The sequence below is a fragment of the Bos indicus genome, chromosome 23 (genome assembly GCF_029378745.1).
Source record: "Bos indicus isolate NIAB-ARS_2022 breed Sahiwal x Tharparkar chromosome 23, NIAB-ARS_B.indTharparkar_mat_pri_1.0, whole genome shotgun sequence".
NCBI classification, from domain to species: Eukaryota; Metazoa; Chordata; class Mammalia; order Artiodactyla; family Bovidae; genus Bos; species Bos indicus.
In genome coordinates this window covers 15,795,186-15,812,135 of record NC_091782.1, presented here as the reverse complement: position 1 = coordinate 15,812,135, position 16,950 = coordinate 15,795,186, and the positions used below count along the sequence as shown (strand labels likewise).

At 51.8% G+C, this 16,950-nt stretch overlaps 1 protein-coding gene and 1 long non-coding RNA gene across 2 annotated transcripts in view; one reads left to right on the top strand and one right to left on the bottom strand.

Annotated features, from left to right (window-relative positions):
- The window catches only part of LRFN2 (leucine rich repeat and fibronectin type III domain containing 2), a 203,338-nt gene extending 191,002 nt beyond the window's left edge, over window positions 1-12,336 (top strand). The window contains exon 3 of the mRNA XM_070777924.1: window positions 8,922-12,336. Coding sequence (XP_070634025.1) covers window positions 8,922-9,885 — 964 coding nt within the window. The 3' untranslated portion in view covers window positions 9,886-12,336. The remainder of the gene's footprint in view (window positions 1-8,921) is intronic.
- Window positions 7,415-9,586, bottom strand: LOC139178947 (uncharacterized). The gene is made up of 3 exons (XR_011563381.1): window positions 9,472-9,586; window positions 8,528-9,197; window positions 7,415-7,758 (listed from the first exon to the last, which is right to left on the bottom strand). It is a non-coding gene; the product is annotated as an uncharacterized lncRNA (long non-coding RNA).
- Window positions 12,337-16,950: the final 4,614 nt, after the last annotated feature.

Below are 16,950 nucleotides of genomic sequence, written 5' to 3'. Positions count from 1 at the left end.
TGGCAGGCTGGGGATTCTGTGAAGAGCCAGTAATGAGGGTGCAGAGCCAGCGAAGTGGAGTGGGGGCAGCTTGACGTGGTCTCCAAATTAGTGCCGGGGCTCAGCAGGAGGCCGGTGCATCGCTGATGGGGGAGGGGAAGGGGAGGGGGAGGAAGGGAGAGCACCTCAAAGTGCTGGGAGCTGAGGGGATGGAGGCTGGGGTGAAAGACGTGGTGTCTGTTCCCAACTCCAGGAAGGCAAGAATTGCATTTCTTGTGTAGACACCAGCACCAACTGCTTCCTCTTACACAAACACACACATTCCCCTTCAGTCATCTGCCCCCACACACACACTCACCCCCTCTCTTTTTCTCTGTCACACACCTACACATAATGAACTCCTCAGGGTCACCTCATCATATCTGCAGGGGGCTGGATTAGTCAGGAGAGGCCAGCTCCTGGGGTGAATGGAGGCAAATGCAAAAGGCTCAAGCATGGGGGAGTTTGATGTTTTGCTCTCCCGGGGGTCCAGGGTGGTCTCCCGGGTTTGTCAGGAGGCCTTCCTCACATGCAGACTTGGGCACCAGGTTTCCAGCGCCCCTCGGGTGGGCTGAGGCTGGTCACCGCACCCAGGGTCCAGGGAGAATGGAGCAGGGAGTCCCCCTGTTTCTGGGCCTGGCCCAGAGGTATACACACTGCTGCTGCTGTGTCCCCTTTGCCAGAACTCACCACCTGGACACCGCCCAGGGCACAGGTGGCTGGGGAGCGCGGTCTGGAGTGAGCCCACGAAAGGGGGCCAATCGTCATCGGTGGTCCGCTCACAGGCTTTGCCCCCAGGCTCAGGTGGCCTCTAAGAACCTCTCTCATCCCCATTCCCAGATGTTCCAGGAATAGTATAGCTTTAATGGTAGTAGTAGTAGTAGTAGTAAAGCTGCTGCTGCTGCTGCTAAGTCGCTTCAGTCGTGTCCGACTCTGCGACCCCATAGACAGCAGCCCACCAGGCTTCCCGTCCCTGGGATTCTCCAGGCAAGAACACTAGAGTGGGCTGCCATTTCCTTCTCCAATACATGAAAGTGAAAAGTGAAAGTGAAGTCGCTCAGTCGTGTCCGACTCTTTGCGACCCCATGGACTGCAGCCTACCAAGCTCCTCCATCCATGGGATTTTCCAGGCAAGAGTACTGGAGTGGGGTGCCATCGCATTCTCCGGTAGTAAAGCTAGCAGTAGCTTTAAAGGTAGCAGTTAGGGAGAAGTAGACTTGGCCTGCAAGGGTCTCTGGGAGAGGTCATGTGGGGAGTCCCCTCAGAAGTACTGGGGGACATGTGGAGTCTCTGGGGCACTGAGGAAGCTGGGTAGAAGAGGGACATAGCAGTAACCAACGCTGGATGGAAGCAGAACCTTTGCGTACCATTTGTATGTGAACATTTACACACACACACACACACACACACACACACACACACAAATACTCAGGCAGTCAATTCTCAAATGATAGACACACATACATGTCTCCCACACATCTTTTCACACACACACATACACATTCACTTGGACTTACACAGTCCAACATGTATCTACATGCAAGTTCATAAAGATTGTCAGGGGTGCCCTTCAAAGATATAGAAAAATGCCTTTCCAGGAAGATTTCCTTAGGACCAGCCAGTGTCTGAGAGTCACCAGGCATCGTATTATATTTAACTAAGAATCCCTCAAATTTGTACAGGCCTTAACATTTAGCAAAGCACTCTTTCATTCACTGCTCAACCATAGGGTAAATATTTACTCAGCAGTGACTCAAGGCCAGATACTATGAATTGGCAGAGGAGATGCAAAGATGAAGACACAGCCCATGTCCTCCAGGGAGACACAGGCATCTGTGGAGAAGGGCTCTATTGGAGGAAGGCAGGAGGGGCTGTGGGAGCAGAGAGTAGAGATGGGGTCGGAGGTGACGCTGAGTCAGGCCTCGAAAGACGAGGTCACCAGGTGGAAAACACAAGTGATTTCCAGGATGAGGGTCTGCTCTGTGCAAAAGTGCCAGGTGGTAGATTTGGGGAGTGATGAGTGATTCCGAGAAGGCGGCAAAGTGCTGCCTTCAGCTGGAGTTCTACTAGATAAGATGTGATGCTACTGACATGAAGTAATGACAGTTTTCTCCAGAAATGCAAGGAAAAAACAATTTTTTCCTTCTTGTCGTGTAAAGTATATGTTCTTATGTCACCTAGGATTCAGTCAAGGCAAAAAATGAGCATTCTAGATCTAGGAAGGAATCTGGTACTGGGGTTGGGTTACAGGTGATGGAATTGCTGAGGGGTGAGCATCGCAGAGATTAGCTATAGCCAGAAGCCACTGCCACCACCCACCCCACCCCAGGACTTGAGGTACATGGAGGAGATGGTCTGATCAGAGCCTAAGATCCAGGTCTATCTGGCAGGAGCTAGAACCCCTGAAGGTGGGATCACAGAGGAGGCTCAGGAGCTGACAAGCAGATACCACTTGAAGCAGAAAAAGAGGAAGAAATACCAGGCTCTCCCCTCCTCCTACCTGCTAGGGCCTCCATTGGCCAACTCTACCTGGGAAGCAAAGGAGCTTGGGGACAGGCAAGGGAGTCTGGGAAATGTAGTTCCTCGTCGTTCAGGAGCGGGCAGATGAAGGGAAGACAGATGGCAGAGAATAACCAGTATGAGAATGATGACCACTATGAGAGAGTAACCAATATGCTCCTGTGTGATTTCTTCTAAAACCTCTGCTATCAACTGTAGAAATCAGCTGTATATTTATTTGCTAGTGTTAAACTGAATGAACAAATACCAGAAGAATATTAATGGGGGGGAAAAAGGAGGAAAAACAGCTCAGAAGCAGCCACTTAACGCTTGTTTTGTGTTTCCTGGGTAAGCACTTGGGGTGGCAGTTTTAAATTACGCTTTAGAGCGTATGAGCTTAATTAAATTTAACACTTTGGAGCAACTTAAAATAGCAATTCATGTTTTCTACTAAAAGAGATGTTGCCAGTTTATGTGACGGAAAGAAATCTATCAGGATTTCAGGATGAGTCTTTCACAAAGAGGGCTGTGACCCAATAGTTGTGCCAGACATCTTTTTTTTTTTTTTTTCTTTTCTTGCCTCTCCAGATCCATTTGCCCCTCCTGCCCACTGCTGTGTGCCCTGAAAGGCTGACCAACGCGCGCCCATGAACTCTGGCTTTCAGCTGGGTTCGGTCATGGGGAGCAGTAGCAGAAGCCTGGGAAGAGGGAAGAGACTTGAGGCTGGGGTACCTGTCTGGTCCTCACCCTGTACAGTTGCCACTGGTTGTCTCTGTCCCTCAACCAAGTTTTCTAGACTGATGTGTCCCAACAGGAGGTGATTCTGTCCCCAGATGGTAATGTCTGGAGACATCTTTGGTTGTCATAACTGGGGAGGGGGGGTTACTGGCACCCAGTGGGTAGAGGCCAGGGATGCTGCTAATAAACACATATAGTACACAGGACCGCCCCACCACCAAAACTCATCGCCCAACTGTCAGCAGTGCCAAGCCTGAGGCACCCTGCTCTGCCTAGGCCAGTGCTTCTCAAGGTATTTGTGGTGAACGACCAGCTTTCTTTTTTGCAGACCAATGCTTTTTTAAGAATATCATAGAAACACTTTATCAGAAAAAAATGATCACTCATTCAGGTGTCACAACCAGTGCTAAATGGCTGTAAAACATTCTTAAAGCTTACTCTCAATGTCTGTGCTGTCTGATCAGGGACCAGGAACAAACAGCTCATGAACGACCACCCTCCTATGGGCCACACTCGGAGTAGTGCCGACCTGCGTGAGTCTCCTTCCTGAATCTGGAAACAGCTTGGCTGCGGCTAGCCCTGGGTCACTGCCTGTGCTCTGTGGTCCCCATCCCCTGTCCACTCTTTGTAACGAGTCCCTTTACAAGTGGTCCTTTATCATCCCATTGCTCTGTGAGTGTGCCCTCTGCACCACAAGGCCTAACTGATTCTGAGTTGTTTTAAGAACATGGGCTAGGATGAGGGTATGTGAGTGGAAGGGCAAGAATGGGATGGGAAGTCTGGATTGGGAGCCCAGCTCAGGACCCTGGACATCCCTTGTAGGTAATGGTTAGCCCTTGAAGACTGTTTCAGCGGCCAGGGGACACGTCCAGAGTTGTGCTTTAGCTGGAGCACTCTGGAGATGATGGTGCTGAGCACAGACTTCAAGGAAGCACAACCAGAGGCGGGGAGGCCGGTTTGGAGAACACTGCATCCATCCAGACCAGAAATGACGAGGCCCAGGCAAAAGCATGAGTGTGGTGATGGTAAGAGGGCGAGGTTCAGAAGGCACAGCTTTCCAGCCAGAGTGCTAGTAGGGTGTGGGTAGGAGTGAAGTTGTTAATAACCTGGGTTCTTGGACTCTTTAATCAATGGAAATTGCTAACGGCCAGATGAGAAATTCAGGCAAGGCTTTATTAGGGCTCCTGCTGTAGCACGAGGAAGCAGAAACAAGTACAGGTGCCCTTATTCACCCCCCAGGGGGAAGGGGGTTGAGCTGGCCCCTTAAATGGGACAAGAGTGGGACAGATTGGTGGGTCAGGCTCAAAGGGTGGCTTGGGTGGTCTGCCCACCCCTGTGTTGGTGCTGCGTGCAGAGATCATGCACAGGACCCTGCTTTTGCTTCTAGCACCTCAGAAGTGGCAGTTGGGTTTTGGCCTTTTTGTAGCTTGTTGTTCATAATTTGCCCCAACTGCACATGCACGCAGTTACTTTTAGTCCTTTGTAGCTTCTTTGTCAGAGAAGGCAATGGCGCCCCACTCCAGTACTCTTGCCTGGAAAATCTCATGGACGGAGGAGCCTGGGAGGCTGCAGTCCATGGGGTTGCTAAGAGTTGGACACAACTGAGCGACGTCACTTTCACTTTTCACTTTCATGCATTGGAGAAGGAAATGGCAACCCACTCCAGTGTTCTTGCCTGGAGAATCCCAGGGACGGGGGAGCCTGGTGGGCTGCCGTCTATGGGGTCGCACAGAGTCGGACACGACTGAACTGACTTAGCAGCAGCAGCAGCAGCTTCTTTGTAGGGCTTCCCTGGTGGCTCAGATGATAAAGAATCTACCTGCAATGTGGGAGACCCCAGTTCAATCCCTGGGTCAGGAAGATCCCCTGGAGAAGGGAATCTTCTTTGTATGCCGTTGCTCGAGGAGACATTTGTCCAGGTGCAAGCACTGCAGCGAAGGGCCCCAGGTCCCAGTCTGTCTCAAAGAGGGATCCAGGCTCCCCAGATCTAGTCAGGAACAAAATGGGGTGGACATGGCCACATGGGCAGGAGATGAGGTTGGTTCTGTTACTAGGGTTTGAATAGTGCCTGATTCACATGACTTTCTCACGCAGGCCGTCCTTTCGCTGCCTGGAGTGGGGAGCAGTCTTGCTTGTGATTAAGAACCGGGCTCTGAATCCTGGATACAAATCTGGTCTCAGCTCCATTCCCCCAAGTGAAAGTGAAAACTGTTTAGCTTCCTCCTTTCCTAAGTGGGAATGATAGCTTATCATTGTTAAGAGGCTAAATGAGATACTACATGTAAACTGCCCAGCACAAGGTTAGCACTTGGTGAATGTTGGTTATTATTGTCAGCAAAGGAAAGCTTGATTTCCAAGGAGGTTTGAGCCAGCTGGTTCTAGTTCTCCTGTTAAGTCCACACACACACACACACACACACACACACCCCCAACCCCCCAGAGAAAACAAGAGCTGCTTTTCTGCTCTTAATCCTGGAAAGCAGGCTTTTCTATCTGGCCTTGCTTCTGATGGATCATTTACAGTGCAAGGATTTCCCCAGCGTGACCCTTCATCCCCGGTGCCAGCTGCTTGCTAAGGATCAGCCTCACCCTGAAACACCTCCCTTAACAGCAGCCCAGTTGCAGCTTCATCGCATCATGATCTTCCCTGACTCAGGAAGCAAGGGGGATGGGGAGAGGCCGGGCAGGGTCCACACAACGTCGCCCCAGGGAGGGCAGGAAGACAGGGCAGTGGCTGTGAGGCAGCAAGGCACAGCGATCAGGAGCGGAGGCTCTGGGGCCAGACTGTCTGGTTCGGATCCCAGCTCTGCCACGTACTAGCTGGGCGCTCTCAGGCAGGAAACTTAACCTTTCTGTGCCTCAGGTTCTTACATGTAAAACAGTAATAATAACGACCTCCCAACAATTGTTGGATTAAATGAATTAATCCTCTTAACGATCCTGGCACAGAGGAAGCCCTCAGTGTTGGCTACTCTTCGTAGTAGTAGTAGTAGTAATAGCCGGGTCTGCTTCCAGGATAAGACAGCTAAATACTGAGATGATTTCTAGGCTCAGAGTCCCTCTCCTGTGTCCTGGGATTGTGGTGAGATTTAAACACAATATTGAGTGTGAAAACCCTTGTCACATATCGGGGGTTCAATAAACCAGCCAACCCATCCCCGCCCTAAAGGGATATGTTCTTTTATTACTCATGACCCAGAGAGGTGGCCGAGTGAGGTGGGTCAGAGTGGATAGGAGCTGGACTGCCTGGGTTTGAATACTGACTTGGCCATGTTACGTTTGCCTAACACCTCTGCAGAAAAAAGACCACGACAGTAGCTGCTTCAGAGAGTTGCTGTAGGGCTAAGCGAGTTGATAGACATAGGGTGCCTAAAGCAGAGCCTGAACACACTTGCCTTGAAGCATTTGCTCTACTGTCATCGGGCTTCCCAGTGGCGCTAGCGGTAAAGCACCTGCCTGCCAGTGTGTAAGAGTGAGAGACACGGGTTCAACCCCTGGGTTAGAAAGATCCCCTGGAGGAGGGCATGGCAACCCACTCCAGTATTCTTGCCTGGAGAAACCCCATGGTCAGAGGAGCCTAGCAAGCTACAGTCCATAGGGTCGCAAAGAGTTGGACACAACTGAAGCGACTAAGCACACAGCCTACTATTGCACTATTCTGGGTGTGCATAGCTCCTGCTGCTCCAACTCACGACGCTCACATCGCTACCCTGAGGTGGAAGGAAGTGGACTCTGCACAGCAGTGGGCCCAGCAGAACCGAGGTTCTGTTTGTGGAGGAGCGTGAGCCTCAGTGAGCTAGGTTGCTCCATGGAAGGGGCTGGCTGATCTGCAACAGGCCGGGGCAAGGTTTTCACTGAGATGACGAAAATCATCCTCATTTGTGGAAAGGAATAAGCCCAGACTGTGGATCTAGAAGCTAGTGTCAAAGCCCCAACTGCCTCATCCTGGCAGTCCCAGCTGGGTGACCTCAGGCAAATCACTTAACCTCTCTGAGCCTTGGCCAGTCCTCTGTGATCTGAGGGCCCAGGCTTGCCATGACGCACAGGTGGAACAGATAGACCTAAGGGGCTGGGTGCAGTGCCTTTGCTGGATCCAGGCCCCCAACTCCTCCACTCACCTCTTCTGCCCCACGCACTGTAGCTATAGGATGGAGGTGGGCATGGGGCAGAGGACTCAATTTCCTCGTGTGGCTTCCCCAGCAGCCTAGAGGGGCTGAGAGTGAGGCGGGAGGCAGAAGCCTCCAGAGCTGCCCACTGACGAGACGTCAATACCTGCCTGTCAGTCCCAGCCTCCGTGCGCAGTTCCCAGGTGGAAGTCTTCAGGCTCCAGGATTTCATGTTTGAGGTCTCAATTAAGCTGCCTGGGTGTGAGCCACTGACGGGCACAGATGGCGCTGGAGTAGCAGGGGACAGGAGCACACCGGGCTCTTTGGGAGTGTGGGTCTGGGGGGCGGTGAGGAGGCTGCAGGGAGATGTGGCTCCTTTCAGCCGAGGTGAGTATTTCTGCAAGAGTGTATGTCAGATGAGACAGGCGTCGTTTCTAGGAACTCCCACCAGAAGGCATGCTGGAAGGGCTAAGGCTAGGGTGGACCGGCCCCAGTGTGGGGAGATTGCTGCCCCCTCTGACCCTCCCTTAAGGTGGAGGGAGCCGTAGAGGCCTCCCCAACCAGTGATACTGCCCCAGGGGTCTTTGGATGGCCCTGGCCTGCTATGGCAGTGACGGAGGACCCCTCCCCCACTCTGGGAAGCAGAGTTCCCCCCAGTCTTCAACATTGCACCCTGCCCTTCCTCTCCAAGCAACGCCCCTCTTCACGCCTCCAGTTTCCTTCTGCCTAGACCCCCCCACACACCCCAACCCATCTGCAGCAGTGAAGTTGTCCCTCCTGAGACGTGAGAAAGCCATCTAGAGAGGAGGATGGCCTTGGGCCCTCAGGACAGGACCTTGTCTGTGACAGCTCAGGCTCTGAACGGCGCTCAGTCAGTGCTGGGGAATCTCCCAGGACAGACAGTGGGTGGAGGCAGCCCTCGGGCTGGGCGGCTATGGCTGACCTGAGTCTCACCCCCATGGCCCAGAGACTGAGGGGGCTGTTTGAAGCAGACAAGGCAGAAGGAGGTGGGGAGTCCCTTTTGTTTAATTGCTGCTTCTTCACATCTTTAATCTCTCTGCCTCCCCCTCCGCCCCTCCCCCATGCCTTCTCTCTCTCCTCTCCCCTGAATCTCTCCCCTTTGGTCTCCGAACCTCCAACTCTAACCGCTTTCCACCGTCACCTACCTCCTGTTCCATTCCCTTCTTGGTCACACTCATCATCGATTTATTTCCACATCTTCCGGGTTGTTTTCCGCACCTGGTTGCCGATGTCTCTTTCTCTGTGTATCCGGCTCTGACACATCTGCCCCCTGGCCCGGAATCTTCCTCTCTCTTTCCCCCCATCTCTGTTCTCCTGCCTGGGTCCCCCTCCTCTCTGTCTCGCCCTCTCTCCCTTTTCCTGTCTCTCCACCCGTCACCTCCCCTCTCTGCCTCATTCTCTCTGCGCCTGTGGCTCTCTCCTTCTCCACGTCTCCTCTCTGTCACCCTCTCTCTTTCTTCCACTTCTGCCCCTGTCCCCCCATCACCTGACTGCTCCTCACCATCCCTCCCCCTCTGGACCTATCCCCTCCACCTCCAGGATGATCCCAGCCTCCAACAAGGCCTTTGTGGTCAACAACCTTGTGTCCGGGACTGGCTACGACCTGTGCGTGCTGGCCATGTGGGACGACACAGCCACCACGCTCACGGCCACCAACATCGTGGGCTGCGCCCAGTTCTTCACCAAGGCCGACTACCCGCAGTGCCAGTCCATGCACAGCCAGATCCTGGGCGGCACCATGATCCTGGTCATCGGCGGCATCATCGTGGCCACGCTGCTGGTCTTCATCGTCATCCTCATGGTGCGCTACAAGGTCTGCAACCAGGAGGGCGCGGGGAAGCCCGCGGCGGCCGTCACCAACGTGCACTCCCAGACCAACGGGGCCCAGCCGCCCGCTCTGGGCAGCGTGCCCAGCGGGGCCCCCGTGCCCGGACCACCCAAGGTGGTGGTGCGCAACGAGCTCATGGACTTCAGTGCCAGCCTGGCCCGAGGCAGCGACTCCTCTTCCTCCAGCTCCCTGGGCATTGGGGAGGGGCTGGGACGGGGCCCCTGGAGGCTCCCACCCCCTGCCCCCCGCCCCAAGCCCAACCTTGACCGCCTCATGGGGGCCTTCGCCTCCTTGGACCTCAAAAGTCAGAGAAAGGAGGAACTGCTGGACTCCAGGACTCCAGGAGGGAGGGGGTCTGGGACGTCGGCCAAGGGCCACCCCTCGGACCGAGAGCCACTGCTGGGGCCGCCCGCGGCCAGGGCCAGGAGCCTGCTCCCCTTGCCCCTGGAGGGCAAGGCCAAACGCAGCCACTCCTTCGACATGGGGGACTTTGCGGCCGCGGCTACCGGAGGGGTCGCCCCCGGTGGCTACAGCCCCCCGCGGAGGGTCTCGAACATCTGGACAAAGCGCAGCCTCTCTGTAAATGGCATGCTCTTGCCCTTCGAGGAGAGTGGCCTGGTGGGGGCCCGAGGAACTTTCGGCAGCTCCGAGTGGGTGATGGAGAGCACGGTGTAGGCCTGGGGGTGGGCCTCCTCCCTCCCACCCTACCAGGGTGGGGGAAGGGGAAGCATCTTTACCCACAAGTCTTTGTGGAGTTTCCATGGTGATGTTTACATCCAGGGACCATTTTGTCTCCCTGTCAACGGCCTCCCCCCTCCCCACTACGCCACCCACACACACCTTCCCAGGCCCGTCCCCCACCACCCGTCGGGGTGTGCTCAGGGAAAGCGGACTCGATCGCTCACATGTCAGACTGAGCCCTGAGTGTTTGGAAAGGCAGGGCTCCTGCCCTTCTAATCACAAATGTAGCCTATAAGCAAGCGGCTTTGGATTGCGGATGGTTCCAGTGTTGTTTTTGTTTCTTAATTTTTTTCTTCCACGTCCCAGACTCCTCCTCTTCAGTGACACAGATAATGGAGAATTTATGCCACACAAAAGCAGGTCCCAGCAGCCCTGGTAGTGGGCAGTTGCTGCCAGCTGAGCAAAGCAGGGAATGATTTGGGTGGCACATTTGTTTGGGGGAAGATTGAAGTCCTCCACCTAGACTCTCTCATTATTCCCAAGTCCCCACACTCAGGAGGGGTGAGTGAACCCCCAATCGCTGGCCCAGCTTCCTTTGCTTCTCAAACACAACGCCCCACACCCAACACATCAGCTTAAACCAGAAGGGTAACTTCCAGGACTCTACATGCGGGAGAGGGAGAAGGGTTTTATGAGACCCATGGGTATAAGGTATGTTAACTTATGGAGGTGCTTTGGGATTTTTGCTTCTTTTAAGGGAAGCTGGACAGGGTGGGGCATGGTTGTGAGGGGCTTGCCAAGAGGTTTTCTCTTAAGGGGAGCAGACTCGAAGGAGCAGAAGGAGCACTGGACACAGAGTCCAAAGCTGCGAGTCTGGGTTTCAGAGCCACCACCCAATATCCAGTTGAATACAGCAGGCAAGACCCCTTCTCTCTGGGACCTCAGGCTCCTAATTCATAAAATACCAAGAGTGTACCAAATCTCCAATCCCTTCCAGCTCGAAGGACTAAGGACTCTTCATGACTAAATGAGTTGTAGGATTTTGAAGATCGAAGAGGTGTTTGCGATCATTTCACCCTTAACCTTCTCTCTCCTTCCCGCCACAGTCCAAGAGACCTGCCCAAGGTCACATAGTGAGTTAGTGACCAAGTCAGGGCAGGGCCCAAGGCCACGTACCTCTTGGGGGTGGTGTCTGAAATCTGTTACCAAGTCTTCACCGTGGCTAGGGCGTTTCTGTGTCTAGAGCCTGTCCTTTGTTGTTCTTGAAGAAGGTGGCTCAGGGTGGGACACGGGGACACAGGGGCTGCCTTCCATGATGCCAGTCAGGAGGCGGATCTGTCATGGAAATGACAAGATGAGGAGGGGCACACGGGTTCCTGTCCATCTGGAGACTGAACCCCACACTCACAGACACCGGCGAGAGGAGACAGAGGACTTGTGGCCAGTGTGGGGGAAGGCATCTGGAAGCATCTGGAGGGTCTTCCCCAGCATCTCTGTCTCTCTTGGCCCCTGTCTGTCCCAGGTCTCGCCTCACTGCCAACACACTACCTCTCCCCACCTCATTCCTTTCTCTCCCAAACCTCCACCACAGAGTTCTAGCCTCCGTCTCCCACTCTCCCTCCTTCTGCCACTTGCCGACCACGCAGCCTACAACGCATACAGGTGAGTCCATTTGGGGCTGAAACGTTCTGATGGGCTCAGGCCTGGAGCTGAGCTGGTGGCCTCCCAGCCCCGCCCAGAACACACAGGCAGAGGGCGGGGAACCGTCTATGCAGGACTGCCTTCTGGCTCCCGCCCAGGAGCCTCCAGACCCCATGCCTTCCTCCTTCCCTGCCCCCTCCTCTCTCTCCTCACCTTCCCTCCTCTCTCCTGTCTTCATTCCTTTTCTGCTGGTGCCTCTCTACCTTCCCCCAGTCCCTTTCTGGGCCTGACCAGGTCATCAACAGACCGGGCCGGGCTCTTCCTGAGACCACAAGCTCACTTCCACTCCCAGCGCTGGAGCACAAGCTTTCTGCAGTCATGGGAGACCTCCAGCTTCGGTGGCGTGAAAGAAAAATCTCCCCCACCCTCCCTTTCTCTGCCCCACTTTCCTCCTCTCCTTTTTCCCCCTGCACTTTCTCACTCAGCCTTTTCTAAATGTAGCCATTGAGGAGGTGACCCCAAGTGCCACTCTCTTTTTGCCTTTGGGTTCAGACGCCTAGAGGAAAAGGGGTAGGCTTGGGAAGCGAGGGGAACCAGCTGTCTGTCCTCGTCGGCGGCTCCAAGCTCTGTCGTGACATGATATGTTTCTAGCACTTGTGTTTGTCAGGTTTGGAAAGCGACATCCCTGTGGGCAGAATACAAATGCCAACCTTCTCCTTTGCTAAAAAAAAAAAGTGTACAGTAAAATGTACAGTTTTAAAAACAACTAACCACACTTCTTCGGAGAGACAAAAAAAAAAAGAACATTCCTGTGTCTGTGAAGTCTGCTGTTTATTTCTCTGGAAACTCTGTGGTTTTCTGAAGGTGGCCTTGAGATGGCATTTTTCTCTCACACCTGTGTCTGGTTCTGCCTGGTGAGAGCCTGCTTCCTGCCAAGTTCACATATAAGACGGGAGCCTTCAGAACTAAGAGAGAATGGGCCCGCCCTCCTGGAGTAAAGGTCAGTAGAGGGTCTGGAATGAAGCTCCAGGCGAAGAAGCAATAGTTCAGTCTGTCCAGGCTACCTACCACCTGACAGCTCTGTCCTCTCACCTTCAGCCCCGTTTCCTTTTTCCTGGACAGTGGCCACCACCACACGTGGCCACTAGGGGCGCCAGAGTGCCTTCCACCCACTCTGTGCCCAAGATGGCATTTTTTTTTTCAAAAAGGTCTTTTTTTTTTAAATTTTACTTTATTTTTAAACTTTACAATATTGTATTGGTTTTGTCAAATATCAAAATGAATCTGCCACAGGTATACATGGGAAGCAGGAAAACAAGGTGGAGCTAGGGGTAAAGAACCCGCCGGCCAATGCAGGAGACACAAGAGACTCAGGTTTGATCCCTGGGTCGGGAAGATCTCCTGGAAGAGGGCATGGCAACCCACTCTAGTATTCTTGCCAGGAGAATCCCCATGGACAGAGGAGCCTGGCGGGCTACAGTCCACAGGGCCACAAAGAGTCTGCAACTGAAGTGACTGAGCATACATGCACGCAAGACAACAAACCAAAGCACAGACCCACGGTAGAGAAACAAATGAGCTTCTGGAACACAGCTTCCCAACCCTATCTTCCTCTAGTGTCTAGGTCAGCACTGTCTAAGAGGTATAAAGTCTGTGCTGCCCTGTAATTTTAAATTTTCTAGAAGGCCATTAAATCAAGTATAGAGAACCAGGTGAAGTTAATATATAGTTTATTTAACCCAATATATTAAAACTATTTTTATTTCAACATATAATCACTACAGAATTATTAATAAGATATTGTACCCTTTTTCTGTACATGGTGTCGGGAATCTGATGTGTGTTTCACACGGCACATCTCAGTTCAGACTAACTGGCTTTAAAGGGCTTGAGAACTGCACGGAGCTCATATAGCCAGCTCTACATGTACAGCCACTGACTTGCAAGCTCAGTTTCTGGAAGGGGAAGGAAGCTAACAGTTACTGAGCTCCTACAGTTCTAGGTCCTGTGCTGCTGCTTCAGCTGCACATATCACTAAACCCTCACGGCAGCCTCTCAAGGTAAATACTATTATGCCAGTCTTTCAGATGAAGGGCTGAGGCTCAGCAGGGTTAAGTAAGTTGCACAAGGTCACACAGTAAGTCTGGCTGCAAACCCTTAGCTCTTCCCATGACATCACACTACCTCCCCCACTCTTTCTTCCTCCCTTCAACTCATTAGCTTCAGACAGTATTTTGTCCTGGCTGAAGTAGTCAAATTTATAGTCTGATCTGAAAGCCCTTGGTTTGGTCTCAAGGACTAAAATTCTCAGAATGTTGACTCAAGGTCCTCTTGGTTAAGTGACTTCTTCTGACCCCATGTTAGTCTTTTTGGCCTTTTTTTGGCTTGTATACATTCCTACTCTGGCCAGGAAAATCCACCCAGGCTTCACATGGTCCTGCCCAGACCTTACCAATCCTCCTCCTGGCCTGGTGACCTCTAGAGGTCCCTTGTTTAATAGTTTTCCACCTCCAGCCTCATCTGGTCCTCTCTGCCCTGAAAGCCTTTGTCTCCTAGAGACAGAAAACCTCACAATAGCGCACTCCAAAGACCAAACCCATCTTCCTGTCTCTTCCTAATTCAAAAACCTCTAACTGAAGAGGTGTTTGCCTACCAGATCCTCTTTCCTGATAGACAGAAGGCTTTAGCTCTCTGATCTCTTGCAGAAGAGAGGTGGCTGATACACTCTGAGCCTGTCTGAATTATTAATCTTTCTGGCAAGACTTCAACCCTCTCCCCCAAGTTCAGTCAACAAATTGATACAGTCCACAGATTCTCCTCAAAGGAGATTTTTATTTTGCCATGATTACAGCACTAAAATTCCAAAAGAACTTAGACTTGCTTTTTTTTTTTTTTTTAAGTGATATCATTTCTAACCAGGTAAGAGGAAGGTCACTGTCTCAGATGTCCCCCTTCCCACATGGGTAGTAACTTTTCTCCCAGAGTCTGTGGGTATCGATTTTTTGTAAATACAGGCTGAGTACTTCTGTGTCTTCTGTTGTCTGTTCTCAGTGTTTGCAGTAAAGGTCTCAGGGCTTCAGTAAACTGGGTGGGGCTTCCTCTGTTTTTGCAGCAATGGGGATTTCTGCAAACTGCTGCTGGTGAAATAGACACAGTTATCCAAACGAAAGGGCTTCCCTGGTGGCTCAGACGGTAAAGAATTTGCCTGCAATGCAGGAAACCCAGGTTTGATTCCTGGGTAGGGAAAATCCCTTGGGAGGGGAATGGCTATTCAGTCAAGTATTCTTGTCTGAAGAATTCCATGGACAGAGGAGCCAGGTGGGCTATAGTCCATGGGGTTGCCAAGAGTCGGACATGACTGAACGACTAAGCATGCATGCATCCGAAAAAAAAGACTGTTGATAAAGAGCAGGCAAAATCTGAACACATAGTTTTGCACATCACGCTTAGATTCCCCAGACCTGTGTGATGCAGTTGGCGGCAGGAAAAGTTTGCTGTGAAAAGAAGGCTTCTCACAGGTAAACAACTGAGGTTTCTACCTTTGAATAATAAAATCAGACCCCTACATGGATTGCTCCGCAAACATCTCAAAGGAACACTACCCCCTTCTCAGTCTAAAAATATCTATTTGTGTTTTCAGCCTTTAAACCAAAGATCTTAGATTCTCAGCTTTCATTTTCTTATTTCAAGTTCCCAAGCTCACAGCAGTGAATGTTTACAAGGCTCATAGGTTTCCCTTCCCTGCAGCCTCTAGCAGAGGGAAATTAATACGTTTCCCAACAGACCAAAGAGGGAAGCTGACCTTTCCCTCTCCAGCTATCCTGTGATCCCCAGAAGGGCCATCCAGCGTCTTCGGACAAGTGCAGCGGTCTTGTCCCATGATCTTATTTGGGACAATGTTTGACATCTTTCTTCTGCTCACTGACTCCGGGGAAATGGACCCAGATTGCAGGCTCTAGTCTGGTTATTGTTCTGCTTTGTTGGGATAAGGATCTTCTGATCCTTTTAGCCAACAGTTGAGTGTACTCCTGGTGAAGCACAGCCAGCATTCTCTCCACCACTGAGTGCTGGAGTCTCTCTGGGGCTGCGCTGAGGAAGATCTCACTATCCAGGCCCTTCCTGGGATGTCAGTGAAGCCTGCAGTTACTTACCTGGCTTCCTGTTGATGAGAGGGTGAATCTGGAATTTCACCCATCTCCATGGGATCCCCAAGCCTGTCTGGTCCACAGCCAGTCAGCCTACTGACCAACCTCCCACGGCCCTGGGCCCCTCCGTCCAGGCTGCCCATCTGGGGGTGATGATGAGCACACCCCCTCTTCTTCTGTCACCTCCTCTGTAACATGTGTTCATTGGTGCTTTCTGGCACATCCAGCAGCGATATAAATCCAGCATTTATATGTCTTTCCTGGGTGAATGTCTTTCCTTTGAATCCCCAGTGCTGTATCTGAGGTGTCCTCGGTTCCCCAAACCATGGTTACATGTATCAGCTGACCTTTCTGTGGCCAGTCCCACTTTCCCATGAGACAAAACCTCAGAGCCCCACACCTGTCCCCTCCATCTCTGACTTGGCATGTCCTGGTAACAAGCAAGTATCTTGTTCACCATTTGAGAAGGAATATTGCCAAGAAGAAGAGAATTAAGCCTTCAGTTACATCCAGTAATCTTGAATGTTACCCTCCTGGGTTTCCTATCATACCCTTTCCACACATTCCTTGGGGGATCTCTCGAGGATAATATTCTGCCTGTCTACCAGGGATTGGCTGGTTGCCTTAACTACCCTAATTATGGGAAAGTTCTCATCCATTCATAGGTTGACACAAGCTTGGTATTTTCCAAGTTGACGTTGAACTGCAAGATTACATTGATAATAGCTGACATTGATTGAATTTCCTATGTGCTGTGCACTGTTCTAAGAGCTTCCTATAGATTGTCTCAATTTGTCATCAAAACAATCCAATCAAGTGGGTTACTATTATCATCCCCACTGGGGAAGCTAAGGTAGAGAGGGGTTAAATAACTTGCCCAAGGTCACACAGCTAGTGAGTGGCAGAGCTGGATAAACATTCAATAAATTGATTTACACTGAAGTTACCTACAGAACTGCAGAGACCATTAGAGATGCAGAGCTTGCTGGGTTTTAGGTCGGAGCTTGAATCTTGGTATGTGAACCTTGAACTTGAGAAAATGAACCAGAAGAAAAAGTGAGAGAGTTGGAGCAATCAGCACTAGGTGCTTTCAGCAAGCATCTGCGGACCTACTGCATGCCGAGCACTCTCTAGTGTGGAGAGAAATCAAAATAAAAGTGAAGGACACGGGGCACACACTGGAGGGGCACACTTCCTCAAGGGGCAGGGTTAAGCTGGTTTCCAGGTCTCTGGTTTTACAGAGATGGCCTATTTTCACTCCTTAAAGATAACC